This window comes from Poecilia mexicana, unplaced genomic scaffold, assembly GCF_051168715.1.
Source record: "Poecilia mexicana isolate PSO_F unplaced genomic scaffold, ASM5116871v1 scaffold_11, whole genome shotgun sequence".
NCBI lineage: Eukaryota > Metazoa > Chordata > Actinopteri > Cyprinodontiformes > Poeciliidae > Poecilia > Poecilia mexicana.
In genome coordinates this window covers 17,623,403-17,647,829 of record NW_028263380.1, presented here as the reverse complement: position 1 = coordinate 17,647,829, position 24,427 = coordinate 17,623,403, and the positions used below count along the sequence as shown (strand labels likewise).

The 24,427-nt window shown below is 39.9% G+C and overlaps 1 protein-coding gene across 2 annotated transcripts; it reads right to left on the bottom strand.

Moving 5' to 3' along the window:
- Nucleotides 1-3,651: 3,651 nt before the first annotated feature.
- On the bottom strand, nucleotides 3,652-23,806 carry snx27a (sorting nexin 27a). 2 transcript variants are annotated; one of them, XM_088010334.1, is made up of 13 exons: nucleotides 23,147-23,806; nucleotides 18,469-18,694; nucleotides 17,720-17,912; nucleotides 17,384-17,448; nucleotides 16,697-16,801; nucleotides 16,517-16,595; nucleotides 15,710-15,873; nucleotides 14,120-14,209; nucleotides 13,057-13,206; nucleotides 12,730-12,858; nucleotides 12,075-12,134; nucleotides 11,845-11,893; nucleotides 3,652-10,448 (listed from the first exon to the last, which is right to left on the bottom strand). In XM_088010334.1, exons 1-13 carry the CDS (start codon nucleotides 23,449-23,451, stop codon nucleotides 10,369-10,371), a joined length of 1,695 nt encoding a protein of 564 aa, XP_087866460.1. In that variant the 5' UTR covers nucleotides 23,452-23,806; the 3' UTR covers nucleotides 3,652-10,368. The 2 variants fall into 2 exon arrangements, with proteins under 2 accessions (XP_087866460.1, XP_014843220.1); XM_014987734.2 differs by having other exon boundaries at nucleotides 3,652-10,829; nucleotides 23,147-23,795.
- Between the last annotated feature and the right edge of the window lie 621 nt (nucleotides 23,807-24,427).

Here is a 24,427-nt window from a genome sequence, read left to right as displayed (position 1 = left end):
TCATTCCCATAGCAACAATCAGAAGCAAGACGTTGTGCCAGAAGTCCAGTGAGCTCACTGATGAGGTCATAGACGTACATCACAGTAGATCAAAGAAGTTCTAACGCTTGAATGCTGGAATCTCTAAGCATCAGTCAGGATCCAGACATTTCTTGGAGTTTCAGATTTGTGTAAAGCAACAATGTTCAGTTTTGCGACAGCGATTGTTCCCCTGATATTCCCGGTTGGTTGGGGCATTGGATATGCCGTGACCACCGGCATGAAGAAAGTATGTGATCGTTTCTTTCCTGGGAAGGACTGCAAGGAAGAAAATGATCAGACTGAAGAGGACGATCTGTTTTGGAGAGGATTTCCATCCAGTTCAAGAAAACAAACCGACCCGGCTGGGGAGGTTTGTCCTGAAAAGACTTTGGACGTTGGGACCGCGGACTCCATCTCGTCCTCTGTACAAGACAGTACAGAGGACGACTGTACTGTCTCTGGACAAACCGACCCGGCTGGGGAGGTTTGTCCAGAGACGATTGTACACCATGGGGGTGAGACAACAGTCACAGAAAAATCTGACCCGGCTGGGGAAGATTTGTCTGCGGCTGATCTCGCAGCCAAAGCTCTGGGTGAGGAGACAGCCAAAGCTTTGGTTTCCCTGGTCCCATCCTTAAAGAACAGTCCTCTGAAGGGGACGTTCACAGGGACCTTTGTTTCAGATAACAACAGAGCTGCTCTGAATTTAAAGATTTCCGTTGGAGTCGAGGTTTCCTGTTCCCCTACTGTTAATTCAGTAGATGGCGTTGGCTCGGATCTGCCAGTTGTAGGGAGGACAGCATCTGCAGGACCCGGACAAGCTGAGGAGAACTTTTTCAAGTTCTCAGATGAGCTCCAGAACAGCTGGGTGAACTCTGCTTTCCAGAGCATCCTGAACCTGAGCGTCACCAAGCGGTGTCTCGCTCAGGAAAGGATTTTTCTGGAGGCATCGTCCATCCCCAGCTGTGGGAGGCTCTTACACTCAGCTGTCCGTCAGCCCGGCAAACATTTTAGTCAACAAGACCTTTCCCCTGTTCTGATGGAGCTGAGCGAGAGGAAGCTGCCATCAGGCGTGGGAAAGGACTACGACATCAAATGTTTGCTGGAGTCTGTTCTGGTCTGGTTGGACTCGTTTGGCGGCGACACAGATAGAGAGTTGTATGACAACGACTCCTGCTCTAACTGTGGAGCCACTTCCCTCAGGCTCCTGAACAACGGCGCCATGATTGCCCTTCCACCGATACTATTTTCAACCAGTATATCTATACTGCTTGAGTATTGGTTGGATTTGGCATGCAAGCGCCGTTGTTCAGGCTGCGGGTCACCCTGGCAGAAAAAACACTGTCTGGCCGATAACAAGGTCCTGGTGTTTTTTCTGCACAGGTTGACCAGGAGGCACCAAACGAAAGCCACTCAGACCATCGAGGTCCCTGCAGAATGTGGGACGGAGACGTACCACCTGTCCTCTGTCATCTGTGGGGATCCGAAGCTGACGGACATCTACTGTTACCTAATGAAGGGGGAACAAACCGTCAAGGCAGACAACGAGCATGTCTTCACTGCAGACAGCGACTGCAGTGAAGACATGTCCAACAACGGCTTCATTTACATTTATGAAAAGAACTGAGCAAACACCAGAGGTTAATTTCTCCAGCCCCTCCTCTGGAAGATGGCAAAGGGCCCTTTGGAGAGGAGCGAAAAATATTAACATCGGAAGAAGAAAAGAATCCTAGAAGACCTAGTAACCATTTTGAGGCTGGAGAAATGTGACTGGGACCAAACATGTGTCTGATTTAAATTTGTGGGGCAAAAGGTAAAAAGTTTTGACAGGTTTCCTGTTTGCAGGTTTCTCTCCGGGCACTCCGGCTTCCTGCCACAATCTGAAATAGGGGTTGCATCAATTAGTCGACTAGCCGATTCTTTTCTCTGCAATGACTTTTTTCTGGGCTAGTCGACTAGTAGCAATCACATGACAAAACAGATTTTTCCAAGGAAATGAAAGAAGGTGGACTAGGTGAGCTCGTCAGAAAGCTCAAATTGTATAAAAATGTAAATAATTTAACAAAGACACTCTGTAAATTACAGCATAGGCTACCGCAATAGGGGCGTTGCGCGGCGCGGTGGTTAGCACGGCGCCCCGCATACAGAGACTTTAGCCCGCGGTAGTCAGGAGTCCGACTCCTGTCCTCCATTCGCTGGGCCAGGCACGTGCAAGAGGGGGGGACTCGGGGTGCTTGAGCACCTGCCCTTTTTGCTTCTTGCCCCCAAGTGCCCTTTTGGTCAATTTCTTTTTTTTCTTTGGTATTATTATTTCCCAAGCCCTCTTCTAACACATAAAAACATTTCTTTCTGTGGGCTGTAGTTAAGAACCAAAGTGCAAACAACCCGGCCACAAGTCGGCTCTGATTCACGTGTAGCGTCATGAAGGCGCGGTTCCCTTTCAGATGTCTTCTGTTTCTTCCTTTTGTTTGTCGCATCGAAATGTTTCAGCGCATCAAATAAAGTCTAATGTCTCTGTTTCCTCCTGTCATCTAAACTAAAGGAAAGAAACATAAGCACTTTTGAAAAATGACTATTTAAGAGAGAAACTGTGGAGCTAAATTGGGGTCGTAAAGTTTCCAAATTAGATTTTTTTTTTTTAAGAACAACTGTCAAAAAAACCCAACCTGGACTTATGTGAAATACGATCCCTCCCCTTCTAAAGATGATTAAATAACTGATTACTTCCATTAACTGGATTCATTTCACACCAAATTTGTATTGTTATAACGTCTGTTGAACAGAAATCCCTTAAATAGAACCCGCTTCACAACCTGAAGTAGGCCAAGATCTCAAAAACCAGCACATTGCACCCTGATGTAAATAATTTTAAGGGTAAATGAGAAACACTTATTGCTATCAGAATAGTCTTATTGCAGCTGGAATGTTGAAATTAGCCACACAATTGTAAGTTTCTAACATCAACAATGAAGGGACGGCAACAAAAATCAAACCTAAAGCTTCAAAAAAGGTGTTTGGACTCAAGAGGCTGCGTAGAGAAACGAGACGAGCGTTTCAACCTGAACATCACGTCTTGCATGTGGCGCACCAGCAGCCTCTGAGTTATTTATTTAGTTTTAAATCCCTCATCTCAGTCTGCAGCAGCACTCTGCAAACCTGTGCACATCAAAATGTCATCTTGCCTCTGCCGGGATAATGCGCCTGCGGGTCTGCACACCGCAGCAGCGCATGGCCTCTGGACCTGTAATCTACTGCAAAGCACTTCTCCCTTGCGGATCAACCTGGGGCCGTTTGCAGGCAGGAAATGCGAGTCCGTCATGCGAGGTGGACGGTAAGAAAACAATAAGGAAGGAGCTCAGCATCAGAGTCTGTTATGCATTTGGTTTAATGTTAGGTTATCACACTAAAGAAATTAAAAAGATATCCAGTGCATGTTCGTCTCCTGTAGGAGGGTAATGTGTCCCCAGATGAATGCTGCTGCTGCTTCATTGTTTCATAGTTTTGGGTTTAGTGAGGTCTCACTGGACGGGAAGAGAATCCATGCAACAATCAGAGAGGAAAACAATCCCACCGGAAGCTGGAAACACTGTTGATGTCCAAGAGAAAGGAAATAAACGCACACACTCAGCATTTTTTTTCTCAATATATAGAACTTTATTTAAAATATTGTTACAATTTATTACTCTACACAACATTTTTTAAAACTTTTTTCTTCTTTTTCATGTATTTATACTGGTTAGTAAACCTTCAAAGACCTTTTTAAATATAAAACCTTATACGTTTTTTTTAGCTTGAGTTAATTGTAGTCTTTATACACTTATTAAATGAGAAACCGCATGTCTTTTAACCACTGTGTGTGTTTAGGTAGTCGCCTGTGCAGCTGAAACGAACGCATCAAGTACGAGAAATCCACCAATCTTTACGAAATCTGCTTCAATAAATAAGAAGGCTCAGAGTTGGAGAAAAACCGGTCCGCTTCTTCTGCTATGACTCTTTAAACAACACCTTAGCGATAAAGTTTTGTTTTTAATTTTCTTTAATGTGTCAGCGTCTTCCTGCTGCTTTGGAAAACCTTTCAAAGCAGTAAACAGATAACTTTAAGTAGGCAAATATCGTAAAAACACATCCACCCGTCATGTTAGTTAAAGGTAAAAGATGCAAACACTGATCTGATCTGGATGAATACTGAGTTTGCACTAGAGATGCACCAAGAAGAAGTGGGCGAAAAGGACAGAAATCTGTTTGTTTCCCCAGTTAGTGAAGAGACTATAACTGAGCACAAGTCGCAATAACAACACTCTTATTAAGTTATTAACAGGAAACTTTAAGTCGTTCATTCGGCAAGTTATTTTTAAAAAGAGTTAGGTTCTCGGGGATAACAAGATGGCTGATCGGAGTGAAGCAAACTTGCATTTTTGGTCATTTTGAGCTTCTAAGCAGAGTCATGAAAAACGCAGGATTCTGTAGGAGTCAGGAGTTTAACGTTAGAACTGCTAATTGTGCTAATCAGTTTTACAAGATTAGCACAACTTGTATATAATAATATATCCATTTTACAGCAACTCATCTCCAGCACACACCCAGTGTGACGTCCCCTCTGATTAGCTAACAACTGTAACCTCATTTTACATCCACGTGTTGCCATTTCTGCTTCTATTTTGTCTACCAGAAAAAAAACAAAAAAAAAACCTTTTCATATCCATGTACTCAAATCATTTCAAGGAAGTTCAGTTTTCTGTGTAGTTCAGTAATTTATCAGTTATGTAAATTATTGCCTCAGTTTCATCGGTTGACTATGATTACTTTCTAGAGACTTTGTATTATATATTATTATAAATGACTTTTGATCTGGTTCCTGTTTAATCCAGTTGATTGTTGTAAATATGACCGTTTACAATCCATAATCGGAAGGACATTAACGTTTTGATTCATCCGCAAAATTACAATAGACTACAAGTGGATACTAGAAAAATCAATTTAAAAAGCAGTTAGTTGTTAAAGCTTGTACAAAGTGTTCCAATGGGGAGTAAGAATCTGTACTGTTCATTTCGTCTCCAACATTTTGTACTTTTGCAGTTTTTTGTCTTTTCATACTTGAAAAAGTCGGACACATAAAGGAGCCGTCAGTCACAGGACGCTTTGTACCAACTGGGTGTCAATTAATACCCAGTTTGGGACGCATCATACTGGCTTCAAGAACTGAATATTTTATTCTAACTCTACCGAAATTTGACTGTCTATACATAAAGTCAGTGCTTATTTGGTTTTGATCAGGGATCATAATCTCTCATATTTCATAATTATCAGTCTAAACAACAATCAGAATCCTAATCAATGCAAAAAAGATGGCAAAACACGAAACACTCAAAAACAATCTGAAGTATTCTGTTATTAAATGAAAGAGTGCCAAACTGCCTAGAGAAATGATCTGTTCGCATGCTAGCAAAAATCCAGGAACTTTCAAAAGTGAACATTTTACATGGCAATTTATGGGACTAAGAAGTGATTTTTGAAATGTGGATTAATCACAACCAATACAATAAGTGCAAATTTAAGTCAGATTAATGCAATGAAAAAGGTTTTTAATGAAATGCAGCTCTTGTTTTCATGCATGCAAGTCTGAGTATATTTATACCGGTCCTCGATCACATGCACACAGCACACACTGAGGCCACAACCCCTACATGCACAGTGCGTTTTCCATTACAGGCACACATTGTTTGTATTTTCAAACATATATTATTGGAAAAAAAATTACTTGAAAATGGGACATTTACTTAAATAGTTACATTTATCTAATTTATTTCCAGTTATTTCCCATAATTACCAAGGAACGTTTCAAATTTGACATTTTTCTGACTTTGCGATCCTGCTGGTACAAGACTTTTTGTTTTGGGGTCAAATGGCAACACATGGCTGTGCAGCAGAGGAATAAACCTGCTAAAGGACAAATTAAAAAGATAAAAAAATAGGCGGATACCCGCCTATTTGTGGATTTTTCAGAAGAACATAATTTGAAATTGGTCACAGAAAAATTTGCCTATTCAAAGTTTCCCCTAGAAAACTTGCTAAGCCCGGTAGTTGGGTGCTAGAGCAGTCATTCATCCAGCGGCCCTTCGCGTTTTTGAGTTAAATTTTTTTTTTAATTGACAGGAAATTTTAAAATATCACTTGATAATCATGTGTTGTTGAAAGATTGGAAGATTAACACCTGAACGCCAACTAAAAAATCTTTAAAAATGCAAACATTTTAAAAAGACTTAAATATATAAGCAATGCTTAGCCTGGTGGGGGCACAATTAAAGCCTGGTGGCCCGCCAGGCTTATAATGGGCAAAACCCTGATATTTGTGGATTTCTTCATAGAGCATATCTGAAACATTTGACAGAAAATTTATCTAGGGAATCTGAAATATCAGAGCAATGCTACTTGACCAGCTATTGGCTGGTGTTTACAAAGTAGCCAATCCTGGAGCATAGATAAGGAAACCATGACTGACAGCCGTGGTAGCAAGACGGTTTCTACTGTATTAGTGCATATTAAAGTAAATTTGGTGGATATTCAAGAATACCAGAGGCTCCACTGTAATCATAGTTTGAACAAAAAACACAGATCGGCCACCAACTCTTATCGGTGCATCTCTAATTCAGATATTAGTGCTGGTAATGAGACTCCAACTGGACCCATCAAACAAACAAACAAAAACTAACTCAAAAACGTCTGGATAAAAGACGAGCAGTGCGATCGTCATGAAATGCTCCACATCTAAAAAGAAAAGGCCCACTATGCTTGTTTAACACAAAAACCCTGACGACAGTTTAGCTAGCGAGGAATAAACTCTGTTTCTTTCATTTTACTTTCACTATCACTATATTTGCTACACCAACATTCATGTCAATTATCTCCTACTTGAAATAATTATTTTTGAAAAACCAACAGCGTAATTAAAAGCTCGGGTCGCCCAGCATCTCTCTCTCTCTCTCTCTCACACACACACACACACACACACACACACACACACACACACACACACACACACACACACACACACACACACACACACACACACACACACACACACACACACACACACACACAACAGGTCATCTCTACAAAATGCGCTTCTTTACATTCCTGTCGCGTCTTCGCTTTCATTTTCATTATGACATTTAGTTTCACGGGTTCAATGGATGAAAACTGACGCCATCAATACACACACACCTGCCAATGACCGAGCTGTAAAATTATATCTGATACAGACGAGACTAAACAAACCACAAATATATATATATATTTTTTTTTTCAAAGCAACCAAAAGCAGCTTTCTATAAATCTATTCACAGCAGCAGGAGCCACGGGGACAGAGAACAAACATCAAACAGTGGGGGGAGAAAATAAAATAAAATAAAAAAAAATAATAATCAAAAACACAAACACACACATCCACACAACCCCAAACACAGCTTTGAATACATTATCAGGAGGAGCGAGTCGGTTGGCTGGCGGGAATAAAAGGAACAGAAGCTGCACTGAGGGTGTTGAGCCAACGTGTTGCTGCCACGGCAACCGCATCCCCCTGCGATGATGGGAGACTAAACCTGGAGAGAGCGAGGGAGCAGAGGACAAACAAGGCAGCGCGCACAATTGCAAACCTCAGACTGTCTCTTCTCTTTATCGCGCAGAGGGGGGAGAAAAAAAATAAATAACATCATCATGGCTGAGCAGCTGCAGTTCTTAAATCATCCAGATCCAAATTGGCTATTACTTTGGTGGTCCAGCAATCTGCACAGCAGCAGCTTCTCAATCAAACGACCCAGGATGAGTTCAGCGAAGACAACGCGCTACACCAACATGTTAGCTGTTTTTAACCTAAAGGCAATGCTGCTCTGGTAGCAGAAAGGCGGGAATATGTTTTTGTTTATTTTCTGTGAGCGTGTGTGTGTGTGTGTGTGGTTTAAGCAATATTAGCCAAACAGGAGAAAAACCCCATTAGTCTAAATCTGTCCAACATCTCTGCCGTCCTCAGTTTAAACCCCTCCATCTTCAATCTGCGGCTCTCGCACCAACAGCTCATCACACTCGTCCAATCAGAGCCTCCGGGCTTATCAGCAATGTCAACGACAAACACAGAGGACGCACTCAGACGGCACAATGCCCACGGAAAGCTCGTTATGACAGCAGAGAAACACTTTACACTTAAACGCAAGAGAAAGAAAGACCACCGTGAACAAAAAGTATTGATTTCAAGTTTCTGGTTGCTGGCAAATTGTGAGCGAAGCGAAGGAATGACTCAGAAATTGAGAGCAGGCATGGGCCGGGCTGAGATTCTTACTGTATGGTAACCTCTGCTAAAAATAAATAAATAAAAAAAAAAATCACTGTTTTATGGTGTTTACGCAAAAATGTAAACAAAAAAAATTAAATAGCTCAAAATTCAAAATTAATTTTAATCCAGCTAAAAAGTTTGTTTCCGATAGGAAATGGTGCAAGCATCCATTAGATGATAAAACATAAAGAAAGGATCAATTTCAACATGAAAGCAAAGACGTTTCATTGGTTTTAGCTCAGTCCAACCCTTCTTATAGTTGCTGGTCAGAAGAAACATGTTGGTAAATTAAAAGATGTACCTTAAAACCAAATCTGGAACAATTTTGGGCTCAACTTTATTAAGCCATTTTATTTTCCAACATAGACTTTTGCCTAATTTCATAGTTTTGAAATTTATCCTGGTACTACCACGGCTTACCTTTTTATTTTGAAATGTTTCGTTTTATATTATTACACATTTTCTGGACTTTTCTGTGTTTCTAAGTTGCGTCTGTCTTCTGCACTGCACACATATTTATTAAACATATTACCTTTTATATTCTTTTTTTTAACTATGTACTTTCAGGATCTGGTCGTGTTCTATGTGCTTTTGTTGAACACTAACCTTCTTTATTACTTTTATCTTTATTCATAAAGCTAAATGAAAAAAAGTCAAAGTCGAATTTTAAAACAGTTTTATGCACATAAATTAAAACCACCTACATTATGTATTTGCAGATTAGTAAAGAAAGAGTGTAGAGCAGGGCTGTGTGATTCTTTGCTCCGTACAGCTGAAGAAAACTTTTAAATCACTAAAAGGTATTTAATGGTAGATTTGGGAAATTTTATCCGCTCTGAAACTTTAACGCAGACACCGCTAACCGGCCCATGCCTCGTTGAGATAAACCTCTAACCCTCGGTGGGACAAACAAAGCTACAACCCCGAAGTCAAGACGCTGACGCGCGCCGTCTCCCGGCAACACAGAAAAACATAAACAAACCGCCATGTTCGTCAGAAAGTCACAAAGGCTTCTGTCGAATGTAAAATTTTATCAAGTGCATTTGCACACATCAAACACTGTATCCATGTATGTGCAGAAGGAGGAATCACTCTGAATGCGGATGGCAGTCACACACCTTCATGCACATCTGCTTTCACACACTCATCACATCTTTTCCTCCTGACTTGCTTAATGGACAAACTGCAGGAGACGGATACTTTCTGGTGGCTTACAGACCCAGAGGGAATCACACTGAGAACATTGCCATCCCAGCTCTCCCCATCTTAGCTGCTGCTGCTCCCTGGTGGCCGCCCAACAAACTGCAGCTCGGGACACACGACCTCGTGAATCCGTTTATATTCACAACCTGACATTGCATAAAGTGAGACATTTCAAAAACGTTAAAGCTTTGGCTCGACGCATTTTGTTCAGGAGCTGAGAATGTCAACACCATCTCTTCACAACCACCCAGGTCTGTCAGTTTGCCATAAATAAAAAAATAAAAATCACTTGGAATGAGGATAAATATCCATATGTTGAGATTAATGGCCGAGAGCCAACAGAAGTCACTCTCTGCTGAATTAGGCTGGAGCACGAGGTGAATGATGGAGATTAGTTTGAGCTCCCTGCCAGCAGTTCAGTTAGCGTTTCATTATGTCAGATCAAAACAAAACAAACAAAAAAAAAAACAAATTTTACTTGGTCTTATATTAATCTATATTTTCTTAACAGAGGAATGATTGTTAACATACAAATAATTACAAACACATCCATTTTCATTGTTACATTTGTGCTGGCCATATTCTCCAACATAGACAGGACTCCAGAAACGAAGAAAAATAATAAAAAAAAATAATTCTGTTAATGTCCGGCACCAGTGTAAGTGTAGAGCTGGATTTTGCTTGTGTTTATCACTGACTTAAAGAAGTGGAACCCATTGCCTGCTGCACCTCTCCTCTTCGTGTCTCAGCTCGGTTTGCCATTCGAGACCCAGCAGCAGAACATCTGGACCCCACAGTCGTCCCAGAAGCTGGCTCTTTCACCGAGGAGCTCCCGCCGCGAGGGTGTGCGACCGGAACGCCGCTTGCACGTCTCGACCCGTCCAGTGGTGAGACTTTTCTAGTGTTGAGCCAAACATCACAGGGTAGATGCATGGAGGAGAAAACAACAGACACACGTTGGAGATCCAGTAAATTACATGAAAGCTGGCTGATGCTGCTTCTCCTTCGCTTCTCTTCTCACTCTGCCCCATCCTTGGATTTATTTTGGGAGTGACTTTTTTTTTTTCTTCCTCTGCCTCAGACTCTCACTTCTTCTGTTTGTCAATGGTCGCTCTCTGTAGGTGGCTGTGATGATGCGAGTGGATCAGTTCTAGTTTGAGTGAAGAAAATCCTTTTCTTTTCTTTTCTTTTACTTTTTTTTTTTTTTTTTAGGACGTTGCGATTTCACCCCCTAGGTGGCGCCATCCCTTCTGTTGCGTCTCCAGAGGAGGCAGGTACTCTGGAAGGCAACAAGTCTGAGTGACCGTCTTATTTTGAAAGTCATGCTGCAAGAACACAACTAGGGCTCAAGCAATCGATCGGATTAATCACGATTAATCGTCAACTAATTCAGTTATCGATTAATCGTTAACTGGTGTATGCAGACTTACAAAAAGACCATCTACTGAAAGAAAAAACTCAAAGCAGTGATTAAAACCATATAAAAAGATATACATTTTGCATTTAAGATGAGAAAAGAACGACAAAACACAACTAGTAAACATGATCTACCCAGAACTCCTCAAGTGGCACAGCTTTAGCTTAAAAAATCTCTTACTAAGCAACTTTTGCAATCCAGTTATTAATCGGTTAATCCATAAAATAATCAACTGATCAGTCCTGCACCGTATTTATATTAATTCAAGCAGAAAGCATTGAGCTCATCACATGATGATGACGATAGAAGTACATTTTAGCTGCCGATGCTACAAACGATCAAATGGTCACTAAAGGAATGCCGTTATTGCATTTTAAGCAATAAAACATTTTGTTTATTTGCATCTTTCAATGCACTTCTAATATTGTATTGTTTATACAGTAGACTTTATGCACAAGCAGTAAACGCAAGAGAAAGCAGATCATGCAGGAGTTGATCAGCTGTCACATAAAATCCCAATAAAACTCCCTGGAGTCTGTGGCTAAAGCATAAAGAAGCTTTTGCAAGGTACTCTGAGGGGTATAAATGTAAAAGTGCACATTCTAAGAAAGATTAATTTACCAAATTCCAATCAGTACAATTTCATTTTCAATAAATAAAGAATTACTGGTTGTAATTCTCCCCCTTTCCCCTGACATTTTAGGTTTGATTCGATACGATGTTGCATAATTCATGTTCCCAGATGGCTGCCATCGATCAAAGCGGCTCTCAGACTGCATATTCCTTTGCGATAACAATTTAACCTCTTGACCTGCAGCAGTGCTTTTAACAAACTAAAGACTGTAATCTAATGAACTTTACTTCGAGAGCTGCTCACCATTGTTGCTGCAGTTTTTGTTGTCTTTATCGGATTCCTCTTCCTCCACCTGAAAGAGATGAAAACAACACACACACACACAAGGGAATAAAAAGCTGACATTTTAAACACAAATCCAAGGGAAAACATGCAAGACTGCAGAGAAGAATGAAAGAACATGCTAAGTTTAGACATACAAAGCTGGCACGAGGTCGCATATTTCCCAACAGAGGAAAGGAGGAGTCCCTTACCTGCTTCCTCCACTTCAGCTCACAAAAGACACGCTCGAAGCATTCATGCATGTAGTTGAACTGAGGAGAGAAAACAAGGGAAGCCTGTTAATGGCACTTTCCATTTGCTTATTAATACATATGATGCAAAAGGTGCTATTATTACATTGTACATTAAAGATAGCCCCACTTTACCGACAAACACTTCAGAAAAATACTTAATTCTGCACTTTTTAGTGACTGATGTAACTGCATTTACGCATTTGTTGGGCATTGTTTTGTTACGTTCTCGTTCTAGATATTGAGGAATGAAAATTTACATCAGAAAAACACTTTATTTCTTCATTATGTTTGTGGTTTTTGATAATATAAGGTTAAAAAAAAAAGAGGCAATTTTGATGTTATCGACTCGAGGTGAAAATATTGATGGTAATTAACCAATATTTTCCTCCTCTACTCTTGTTTCTCTTTCATTATTACAAATCTTTTCACATTAACGACAGTGAAATCTCAATCATATTATCGCTGTAAAATTGCTATTTTTATCATAAGATGAGTGTCAAACCTGATATTTATCCACCCGTCACTTCTGACAGTGAGCATCTCGAGATTTATCACATTTCTAGCAAACAAATAAATGACACCAAGCCAGAGGAGATGTGGAACCAAAACGTACGTATGGGGTAAAAATCTTAACCCAGCGCGGTTTCTTCTCCCCTCTGGCGTACTCGAAGCAGAAAGCCATGCCTTCCTCATCAGTGTCCCAGCGCTGCATCTCTGCCCACTCGAAAGCTATTACCTGGTTCTGAGGAAGACACAGAAGGACTCGAATGAAAAGCAAACATTCATCTGAATGCTGGAGAGAATGTCTCCGCTGAAAATCCAGGTTCGAATAAGTCGAAGCCGAACTCCCGACACAAATGGGAAAAGCGCTAAAATTTAAAAGTAAGGATGTGAGCGCAAAGTCCGCTCTGCTGTTCTGCATTCGAACGAGCGCGGTCACCTCCAGCGTGCCGTCCTCGGTGCACGCGTGCAGCTTGAAGTGATGGACGCTGATGGCGGTGATGACGTGGCCCTTCCTCCTGGAGTCACAGGAGCAGTGGGGGAAGGCCACCTCGTTATAGCCCTCGCATGTCCGCAGCAGGCTCAGGTACTGACGAGCAGCACAGCAAACAGCAGGTCAGTATGATCCTAACCAGCTTAATTCAATGTGATTAAAACAAACAAAAGGTTAAACAGAAATAAAAGGAGGAAGTCAGAATTTAGGCTACAAAAACACAACACACACGACATTAAGATGTGCATAAAAGCAACGTATCCGAGTGTGAATGTGAGGGGAGCATCTATAGAAGTCGGATGTTTTTAGACTTTTATAGGTAGGAAGATATATAATTTCCTCCTACTTCCACCTCTTTGGTCTGTCACATGAACTCCTGACAAAATACACAGGGACATGTTACTGTAAAAGGGAAGTGTGAAGGTCAGTGCTTTTCACAGGGCTCTGTAGTTTGATTTGACACAAACGGCAACTTTAGCACTTCAAAAAAAACAAAAAAAAACACAAAATCTTAGAGAGTGTTTTGGTCTAGTTTCCAGTGGAAACATCTTAGTACATTTAAAATAAGACAAAACTACTGAAAAGCTACTTTCCAGACATTTTCAGAACAAGACATTTTAACTTATATTATGGAAAAATGTCTTTTTCCACTGGCAGATTATTTCACTTATAACAGGTATTTAAAAAAAAAAATCAATAATAAGGATTTATTGGCTTAAACAAGCTCATATATGTTGCTGAAAAGTTACTTGTATGTTATTTTGTCTTGTTTCATATGCACCAAGACATTTGCATTATAAACTTGACCAAAGGAGGTTTTTTGCAGTGAGTTAACGGTTCAAACAAATCTATGCGAGCTTAGTGGTTTTAGGTCTGAGTGAACCATTGAGGGTTGCTTTCGAAACTGTGAAAAGACTTCTGACTCTTTCTGTCCGTGTTGGGAGTTTCTCTGCCGAGAAATCTCCCCCCAGTCCCTCCCAGTAAACAAAGACTGGCTTGTGGTACTGACTGTGGCCATCTTGCGCTGCTCTGCCAGTTTCTGCAGCTGGTAGGATTTGTCCTCCGTTTTTATGAATCCCTTCTTCACATCGTCCAGTGCCTAAACGGACAGAGAGCGCCGATGAGAGGGAAGAGTGGCAGAAAGAGATGGAGGGAAAATTATTACATGTTCAAGAGGGAAAAACACTCAGTGTGACTGTCCAGTGGCATTTTTTCCCTCTTTGCTGTTCTTTATAATTCTCTGCAGTCTAAACATGGGTCAGTTTGATAATGAATAAATAAAAATATCAGGGTTTCTTATGATTAGATTATCACAGGCATTTAGAATACAGACAAATAATACTGTATAATCAAAAATGTGGATAATTGTTTGCATTTCGTGACAACACAAAGTTCAGTTTCTCATTTCATTGTACTGGAACAAATCCTGCTGAAAAATAAAGTTAGCGCCTCCATTCAACTCGTCAGTGTACAGAAGTATGAAGTGCTCTTAAAGTTTCTTGTTAGGTGGCTCCAGACTTGATGAAACACAGCGAACCAACAGCGGCAGCCAACATGGCTCTCCAAATCCTCACTGACTTCACATGTGGAAACACCTCTGTTCCTCCAGATTCTTGATTTCAAAATGAAATGCAAACCTCCTTTTCATCTGAAGAGACACTCTGGGACCACTGAGGAGTTATACCTGTTGCTTGCGTTTCTTTTTCTCTCACATTTCTTCCGTCCACTGAACTTTCATGCCCGGACGTTAACAGCATCTTCTGTGGGAAACTTTCTGATGGACAGCTGTCAAATTATCACAGCTGTGCATGATGATTTAGGCCACAATGTCACTTTTTCGTATTAAAAATGAGTTTTTTAAGTGATTTTCAAATTCTATAACAATTCACTATAATAAAATCTCAATAGCTTTTTCTTTTTTTTTTTTGCACCTGTATAACAAGCAGATATTAGCTGTTGAGTTTGATGGTGTCCTTTTAGTTTCTGGTTGGAAATATTTAATATATTGGCTAAATGTGTAGCGTCTCTGGAGTTATAATAATAATAATAATAAAGCCTTGAATCAATAGAAATTTTATGACAAAACATTTTTAAACAGACATCTTAAAACCTCTGAATGCTTTAACACCAGGAAAGAGGCCAAGCTTATAATAAAGTTTATTAATATGACAAAAACCCACATCAGCACATGTTTAGCAAAGCTCTGCTCACAACTTTACCCAAAGTGACAGCATGATTTGAAAAGGTTTGTTTTGGTGGCTCACTGCTAACCTTTAATGGGTCACTGCTGAACGGCACAGGCCTCAGGTGATGAACGACCTTAGCACTCAGCACACAGCTGTGCGCCTGTTGCTAATATGCAATGTAAACTCATGGTGTGTGTTTCAGGCTGCCATTTGCATTTAGACACAAACCAATGCGTTTATGATTTCTTATATAATTTGCCTGGTTATATTTCCTATGTCACTTTAACCGTGGCGACAAACTGTAAGCAAATGTGGCCTGACTTGAGTAGCCAGAGGTAAAATGGAAAGCTAATTTTCTAATCAAAAGGAAGATCCATTTCAAACTAAAACAGGTTTTAGAGCTGTTAACACACCTGGTGGAAGCAGTAGTGTAGTGCCAGCGGGTTGTCTCTGAGCAGCTCTTCTTCTTGGATGCTGAACAGCCATTTGCGGAGCGCTAAGCACGTCCCAGGAACGGCGGATGTGTAGTTCTGCACATAAAGCTTGTGGGGGAACTCGTTCGGAGCGAGCTTCCTCACTGCAGCCGAACCAGGAAGAAGGGAAAAGAATGTGCTTAGGTAAAAATAAATCACGGCAGAATTACCACAACACTTGCCCTCAGGTGACACCTCCACGTTTACAAGTCTGGCGCTCGTGTAATAAACTGACTCACACTCTCGCTAAAAGCAGAGAAATAGAGCACATCACCCCGGCTTTGCGCCGACTCCCTGCAGCTCAGAGAACAGACTTTAAAATACTTCTGTTAGTTTAGGAATCACCGAACGGCTTAGCACCACAATACATTAAAAATCCTTTGTTGTGTCCACTCTGCATCTCCAGGGCTAAACATAAAGAAGCAGAATTCACTTTTTATGCTCCTCTAATCTAGAATAAACTTCTAGAAAACTGCAAAACAGCTGAAACACTAACTTCATTTAAGTCAAGCCTAAAAACTCTTCTTGTTTAGAGTTGTCTATGATTAATAACAACTGGAACACTGATCAGTAGATTTGATGTATATTTGCTTGATGACATCTGACAAAATCTAACATTTATTGCTTCATAATGTTACTTTATTACATTTTTATGATGTGAAGAACTTTGAACTGCCCTGCTGCTGAAATGCGCTACGTAAATAAACATGACATGATTCTGAGAAAGCTTCACAACAGATTTCTCACCAAAAGAATGGTTGATGACTTCAAAAAGAGCAAAGTAGCTTGCCATAATACTGTCCATTCCAACCTTCAGCACTAAAGCCTAAAAAAAGAGCAATATGAACTCAGTTATTTCTGCGCAGACAGTTTCAAATACAATATTTGCTTGAACTGCTGCATCAGTGAAGCAGCAGCTGCCCTTACCTGGTACACCTGGTCCGTCGTGCTGTTTTTACGAACCCGCACAGAGATGGTGGTTTTGTCAGGCAGCGCTATCCGCAGCTCCACGTCTGTGACTCCGTTGTAGTTCTGCACGCAGAAAACACAAACGGCGTTGAGTGCAGAGCTGAATTTATTACAGCTAAAGTTTGTGTGTTAGCGTACAGCAGTGTCATGCTTTCTAGTTTAGTGGCTAGCGGGTTGCTGCCAAAATTTTAAGATTTTTGCAACAGTTTTGATAACACTCTGGATATTTTAGAACAAAATATTTACATTGAGAGTGCTCTAAGACAGTTTTTATTATCTACAGTGCGTGTTCCACAAATTCTGGAATAATTTCCAGGCATCTCATCATATAGTCAGTGTTTTGTTTATTAGGAGTTCATCCAAGCTGCATAGTAGATATTCTATACTCCATCTAACTAAAGGATTCCTTTTATATATCATCATTAAGTTGCAAATCTGTCCAATGCATTTCTCAAAAATATTACAGAACAGGCTCCAAGTCAGTAAAATGCAAGTACATTTCTTTACATTTTTTTCACTGTCAGGGTAAAAATAATAAAAAAGGGGGAATGAGGTAAAATAAAATAGGGAAAATAAATAATCTAACATAAGCAGAAGATAGAATACAGATAATTTAAGAATAACACTAGTAAATATGATGCACACCTCGTCTGATTCAGAGAGAAACTCCTGCATGATGTCACTCTCCCCTATCACTCGCACAGAACACACTGTAGACAGAAACAGGGAGAAAGTGATCAGAGAAAAGCAAATAACTCCGAAGCAATTAAATATTAACAATACACAGTGTTTTAAATCTCCACAAGGAGGATTTTTCATCCAAATTACATAAGATCCACACATTAACTGCAGTCTTAGCTTGACTTGATCAAGAGATTGAAAAGCCAACACGCACGCACGCACGCACGCACGCACGCACGCACGCACACACACACACAATGAAAACAAATAAAATATTCTGTCAGCTTCGTGCGTTTCCACCTCGCTCCAGGTACTCCTCCAGGCCTCTGCGCCGAGCGTCCAGCTGCTGTTCCGACAGGGAGAAGGGCCATTTCCCAGGAAGCTTTGGGAAGTTGAAGTTTGAGAATTCCCTCTTCAGGTTTTGGTGCAGGATGGCAAACTCTCTATAGCGCTTCGAGCACAGCTGTCTGCCTGACATGTACACGTTGTACACCTGACATTGAAACACGTGCAAACTAGCGTTAGGGAAAACATTCAGCTTGTATCTGTTTCCTGAAGTAACTGTTCCTTTATTTTGGTACGTTTTCAGAGCTGAAATGATTATTAATTGTGGCTAATCGATTATTGAAACAATCAAGTAACATATAGACTCAAAAAGAGTCAATTTGCTGAAAGAAAAAGAAAACATATTCAGAGCAGTAATTAAGCCAAAACTCTACAAAATATAAATACATCTAGTTTTTAAGATAAAACACTTTTGTCTGTCAATATATTTTGCCCAAAGCTCCTCAGGTGGCATTTTTTTTATATCCACCCGGCTCCACTTCATTAAAGAAATGCAACGTTATTGCATTTCAGGCATTCGATTTGAATTATTCGTTTATTTCTATATTTTAATGCATTTCTAATATTGTATAGAAAATGCTAAAGTGGTCTAATAAAAAAAATCTGTATAATAATTGACAGATTAATTGATTACTAAAATAATTTAGGTGTAGCGTCATACGTTTTATGCAACACAAGTGAGAAAATGGGTCAGATCTACTCACCACAAACCTCTCCGAGTGCTGCTCCACATGTTTGTACGTGGGGATGGAAATGGGCACCGCCTGCTTGTCGCTGTAGTCGTAGTTCGGCTGGACGTCCTCCCCTCCTTCTAATCCATCAGCTTCCTGGGGCGGAACGGACAGAACGGCCAGAACCAGCTCCTTCTCCGCTGCACGGATCAGGTCCACCACTTGCTTGTGGGTCGCTCCTTCCACGTTCACCCCATTCCTGAATCAAGAAAAAGACGAGTGAAAATCGGAGGAGAAAACTCCCATTTCTGCCGTTGTGCTGCATCGACCTGGTGACAGCGGTCTGTTCTCATGCACTTAAGAGGAATCATGAGTTTATTTCATGTGGCCTGAAGCCACAATGCAGGAGAAAATAAAAGTGCAACAAAATAAGATCACATGCTACACCAGATAATCTCTGCATTATTGGTGAAACCCTGCATCCATGAATATATTGATGATCCCACTCAAGCCTATTTTTGGCAGGAAAAGAAACACTTGTAATAAATATGCATGGACCCAATGCTTCCTGGGCATTATATGGTTACAGTGTGGTGTAATAACAGCACATTGTCCTTCACTGATTAGCACAGAGATGGGAGTAAGCCAGGTCAGCTCCATTGTTTTCCTTTCCTTTCGCCTCCCTCTTCTTGGCTTTGATGAGACCAGATGGTGACGGCATCAGGTGTCTCTCTTACCCGTCCAACGAGAACCAGCAGGACCCATTCAAGGTGGGAATAAAAAAAACAAAAAAACCCCAAAAAAAACAAAAAGCAAAGGCATGTGCACAAATCTATCATAACAGTTACTGTGTGTATATATATAACCATGTAGGACAGATATTCTAAGAATATCAATGGGAGGGAAAACACAGTCATATTAACTTATTAAGTAATGGTTGACCAGTGAAATGGTCAACCATTAACCACAACTGATTACCAACCACTGCTGGTCTTTTATCATCATGACGTAGGGTTTCGTTCAGCATCTGACAGATTTACCTGGTCTCTTACTACAGTACCTAAAATAACAGACTAATTCCTGAGTCAAATTAAGTCAAATTATAGGTACAGAGGCAGAAAACTACGATCAATTTGTAATATTTCTTCTATTGTGATTATTTCCATAAGGAGATATAGCTGCTGGATTATAGAAAAAAAAGTACATTTATTTGGAAAAACCTAATATAACTACCCATTAAGTTTCAAAACATACTGCTAGAGACAATAATTGTTTTTTTTTTTTTTGTAAATTACATTACTTCTTCATCATTTTAGCTGAAGTTGAAACACAACCTCCATCTGCAAGAACCCGATTCTTTGAGTAGTAAGGATTTATGAACTCATGGCTAAATCAGTCTACTTACTGATTTACACACTGATTAATAAATAAACAAAACAAACAAATAAATAAAATTATACAAGCCGCATTGACCAAATTGATGAACATAGTGGGTCAGGAAATAAAGCCCGGCAATGGAAATAAAGTGGTTTATTTTTGGAGCAATGTTTTGTTCCTGTAAAACTATAATTAGATGCAATAACAGGGTTCAGGCCAAAAACCCCTGATGAATTATTCAAGGCTTTTGTCCACACACGTTCGTCGTTGCAGTTAAAACCGGAACATTTTCAGTCCATGTAAACCCTTCCTTGTACTGCATTGTTATACTTGTTTGAATTGTTTTTCAATTCAAGAAAATATAGAAATAAAAAAACAGCAATAACTGAACAAGTGATTGTCCTAAATGGTCAGAGATTAATAGAAAATGTGTACAGTCAGTCACTGCTGATTACTAAGATCTTTAAATAGCATGCAGACGGCTATTCTTACTTCAACAAAAACAGAAGAAAAGCAAGGTCACCGTCAAGCAGAAGAAACGGCATAACGCTTCCTAAAGTTTGTTTTTTCCTTGGTTAACAGTGATGTCATACCTAATCAGATGATCCTTGTCTGATTTTCAAAATGGTCAAACCAGTTTAGAGGTCACATGATAAGTATTGGTCCTGTCATGTGACCTGAGACATTCAGAGACTAAAAGGACAGAAAAACTGAGAGGTTGTGTTGAGAAAAACACATTCTGGTGTCTCAGCAAGTTGAAGCAGGCCAGGGTTCCTTGTTTTCTGTTTCTGTTCTTCCTTTTGTCCCCGTTTAGTCCGATCAGGTTCATTACAGCACGGGCAACTTTTCTCTGCTCTTGTTGCTGATTTTAAAGCCAACATGGGGGCAACTAGGGAAATTAAAAAGCTGCAAACAGGTAAGATATAAAAATTTCACACATTCCAAGGGTCAAGGGTTACAGCCCTGTGGGAATACTGTGGAATGTGACGACATTGTGAGTCTTCTTGTCAACAAATAAGCACGGATTAGTGACTAGTGTAGTTTCAAAACCACTACAATTTTAAGTTATTCCCAATTTTACTGTGATTTTACTTAAATCCCAGAGAGAGTGCAGAGTGATGGAGTTTTATCCGTCTGAAGTTCAGCAGGTCAAAAGAAGCCAGATACACTTTTAACACACAATAAACACATATTCAGCTGTTTGAGATTATTTTCGATTCCGAAAAACTTTGACAGTCATTTACAGAAACTGAAGGAGCTCCATCAATTATGTTGTTGGTGCAGTTAGCAAGCCAAGAGCAACATGTCTGTTAAGCTGTAAGTTGCACTTTCAACACAGGAAAACCAATAGTTCAGCTTGTTATGGAGATGCCACATGTTTATAGAAAGAGAAATATGACAAAACTTGCTTAAAGTCAGGTGTAATAATCACAAAATAATTTGAGAAAGAGTTTATGTCTTATCGAAAAGAAAAGAAAAATCAATTTTATTTCAAATGTAAAAATAAATTTTACTGCCATAGCAGCAGTAAGACGTACTGTTACTTTCTTGTATTACATAAAAGCAATTAGATAGGAATTTTATTTGCATTTTTCATGGTTTTGAATAGGGCTGGACAACATGGCTGAAAAACATACCACGTTGTAAGTATTTCCCCATCAATCATTGTCAACAATTGTTGATTAGTTTGTTGTTTTAAAGATTTGAAATACTGCCAAACTAGTGGTGTGACATTTGCTCTTATCAACAGTTATCACTCCACTCTGTTGTTTATTTTTGTGCAGCTATGAGGCACGGTGGCAAAACCTGAAACTGCTGTTGCTCAACTGGTTGTTGCTAGGTAACCAACGAGTGAGTGAGTTAGTTAGTTGATGCCACCCACATTGCTTATCTTGCTGTAACAGGTTAAGCAGCTAACGCCATTCCTTTGCCTACATCTCCCAGGATGCTGTGCAGTTTAATTAATCAAAACGTTGCAAATAACATTGTATCCTGCCCTCAGATTTGTATTTTTTTTTTAAACTTTTTTATGTAATACTTAATGGCGCAAATCATTGTATGCATTTTTATTCTTCTATACTCAAAAAAAAAAAAAATCAAATAAGAGTCAGTTACTTTTTTGACAAAACTTTGTTTAGAATGACTGAAATAAGGCCCTGGGGTCTTTTTGCACAGAATTTGCATGTTCATGACTGTGTTCTCTCCGGGTACTCTGGTTTCCTCTCAAAGTGCAAAACAATGACTGTTAGGGTTAATTGAATACACTTATATTACTAGATTTGAGTGTGTCTCCCTGTTTCCTTATGATGGACTAGCGACCTGACCAGGGTGTACTCCGCCTGTGCCCCAATGACTGCTGGAGACAAACACCAGCTAAACATGACGTTACAAGGATAGATCGCCAGTTCATTACATGGCAACCAGAGACAATATTTTAAATCATCAAGAGAAATAAATAAGATCCAGCTATTGATGTAAAAACTATGGTTGGGTTCAAAATGGTTTATTCCCCAGGATTTAGATTTATAATTTAATTTAATATACAAGGAGGACTTCCAACCTCAAAGACTAGGACCTCATTGCAAAAAGCAAATAGTGAAAAACACCTATGGAAACATGCAGGATACTTTGCAGCAAATGATGAGACGTTTGATTACTGTACTGCCAAGGTATTGTACATTAAAACATAAATCAAAACAAAAACAAACTCATTTATTTAAACCACTTGAGTGATTTATTACCTATCGGCAACTGCTCTTAGAAATAAACCTCTAGATTAAACTAGAATAACTTTTAACCCTAAATCCCCAAAAGTGAAAACTGAAAGTAACAGGTAAAACATCATCTGTCTGAAGATGTAAACAACACTGATGTTGAAGGCTTCCCCTAAAGCCAGCTAGCTCTAAACCACGATGTTGAGGAACAACACTGCCGTCAAAACACAAATCCTTCTATCATGCAAGTTAATACTGAGTCAACATGGTTGTTGTTTTAATCAAACCCTTTCTAAGGCGCTAAACCGCACAAGTGGTTTAGCTAAAAACAGAAGCTACCAGGCTTGCTAGTTAGCGCCAGCTAATCGACATGCACAGCCTGTTGTCCAACTTATGTAAGCTGGTTAGCTTTCTGTTTAACTCCCTAGCTAGGTCATTCGAGCTCCTTCACTAAATGCTTAACTCAAACGCCAATGTTATATATATTTAACCGGTTTTGTTACATGGCTACAAGTATAAACGAACACTAATGACACACATACTTCAAATTGCATCCATATGGGCTAAAGCTGAGGAGCTAGCCTTAGTAGCTTTTACTGGAAGGATTGACGCTGACTTACACTTCAAGGATCCTGTCACCCTTCGCTATCCCCGCTCGGTCTGCTGCACCTCCGGGTAGAACAGCGCTGACGTGCTGAAGAGGAGCGTACAGTTCCCCGTTGATGCTCCGAAGCTGCCCTCCTTCGCTGACCTGACCGCGAACATTGAAACCGTAGCCAGACTCCGACTTGACGATCCGCACTATCCGAGGACCAGACATTACCGTTGCTGCGTTCTGGCCCGCGGACGAACCGACGATTGGACCGTTGTAGCGGGACGCTGTGGGGTGAGCCGGCCGAATTTCATCGCCTCCGACATCCGCCATCTTCTTCTTTTTCGGGCTCTTAAATCCCCCTCCCTTCTTTTTTTTTTTTTTGCAGTCGGTGATTTCCAGCAAATTCAAAACAACACTTGAGCTCTGTCCCTTCAGTTACGTTAGCTCCAAACAGACCGACTCTGTTGGCCAGAACACGCCCCTCGGTGACGTCACGAGTCACAGCAACATAACGTGACCAACCGGAAGCGTCAGTATGTCGCGTTCTGCTCTCCTGTGCTAGCAGGAGGATTTGAGATATCACAAAGAAAATGTGCGATAAAGCTGCATTAAAAACCTTTAATGTTAAATCAAAGCAACAATTCTTACACACAGGTTATTGAGCTAACGTCATAAAATAATAATGTACAGGCCACACGATTATGGAGAGCCTGAAGCGCTGCCATCCCAAAGATAAATGAATCATTAAATAAACATTTTTAATAAATAAGCAAAAAAAAAAAAAGAAAAAAAAATTAAGTATGTGAAAACAATTTATTAACAAGTTATTGCACTTATAAATAATTTAAACTGTAACGTTTGCTTAATTTACCTGCATTACTTCTAAAGCTCTATATTTCTATAGGGCAGGCAAAAACATGCTAGAAAAAATATTTCTTAAGAAAGGAAATTCAAGTGTATCAGTGAGAGGCAAATGGAAAGAACATACACATAATATATAACATTAAAGTTTTTTTTAAATTCTAATTTCAATTTGAAGCTAACCAGGAAATACAAGTTAACACACTAACCCTAAGCATTTCAAGAAAACCAATTTCAGAGTAATTTAAATCATATCACTGTCACTGGGACTGGGATAAAATAATAAAAGTAGAGCTGATCAAATCAGTTCAACTACTAAATATGCTAAGCTAATAAGACATATTTTGTTCCTTATGAGGTAAATATGTCTTTTTCATCACAGCAAGCACATGCACAAAAAGGCATTAAAATTGCTTCTTGAAGGCAAGAACATTCAGGTTAACCT

Coding starts and splice junctions, on each gene's coding strand:
- snx27a (XM_088010334.1), bottom strand. CDS start 23,451: ATGGCGGATGTCGGAGGCGATGAAATTCGGCCGGCTCACCCCACAGCG. Junction 14,210..15,709: donor TACACTACTGCTTCCACCAG/GTGTGTTAACAG, acceptor CTGTCCGTTTAG/GCACTGGACGATGTGAAGAA. Junction 11,894..12,074: donor AGCTGAAGTGGAGGAAGCAG/GTAAGGGACTCC, acceptor CATCTCTTTCAG/GTGGAGGAAGAGGAATCCGA.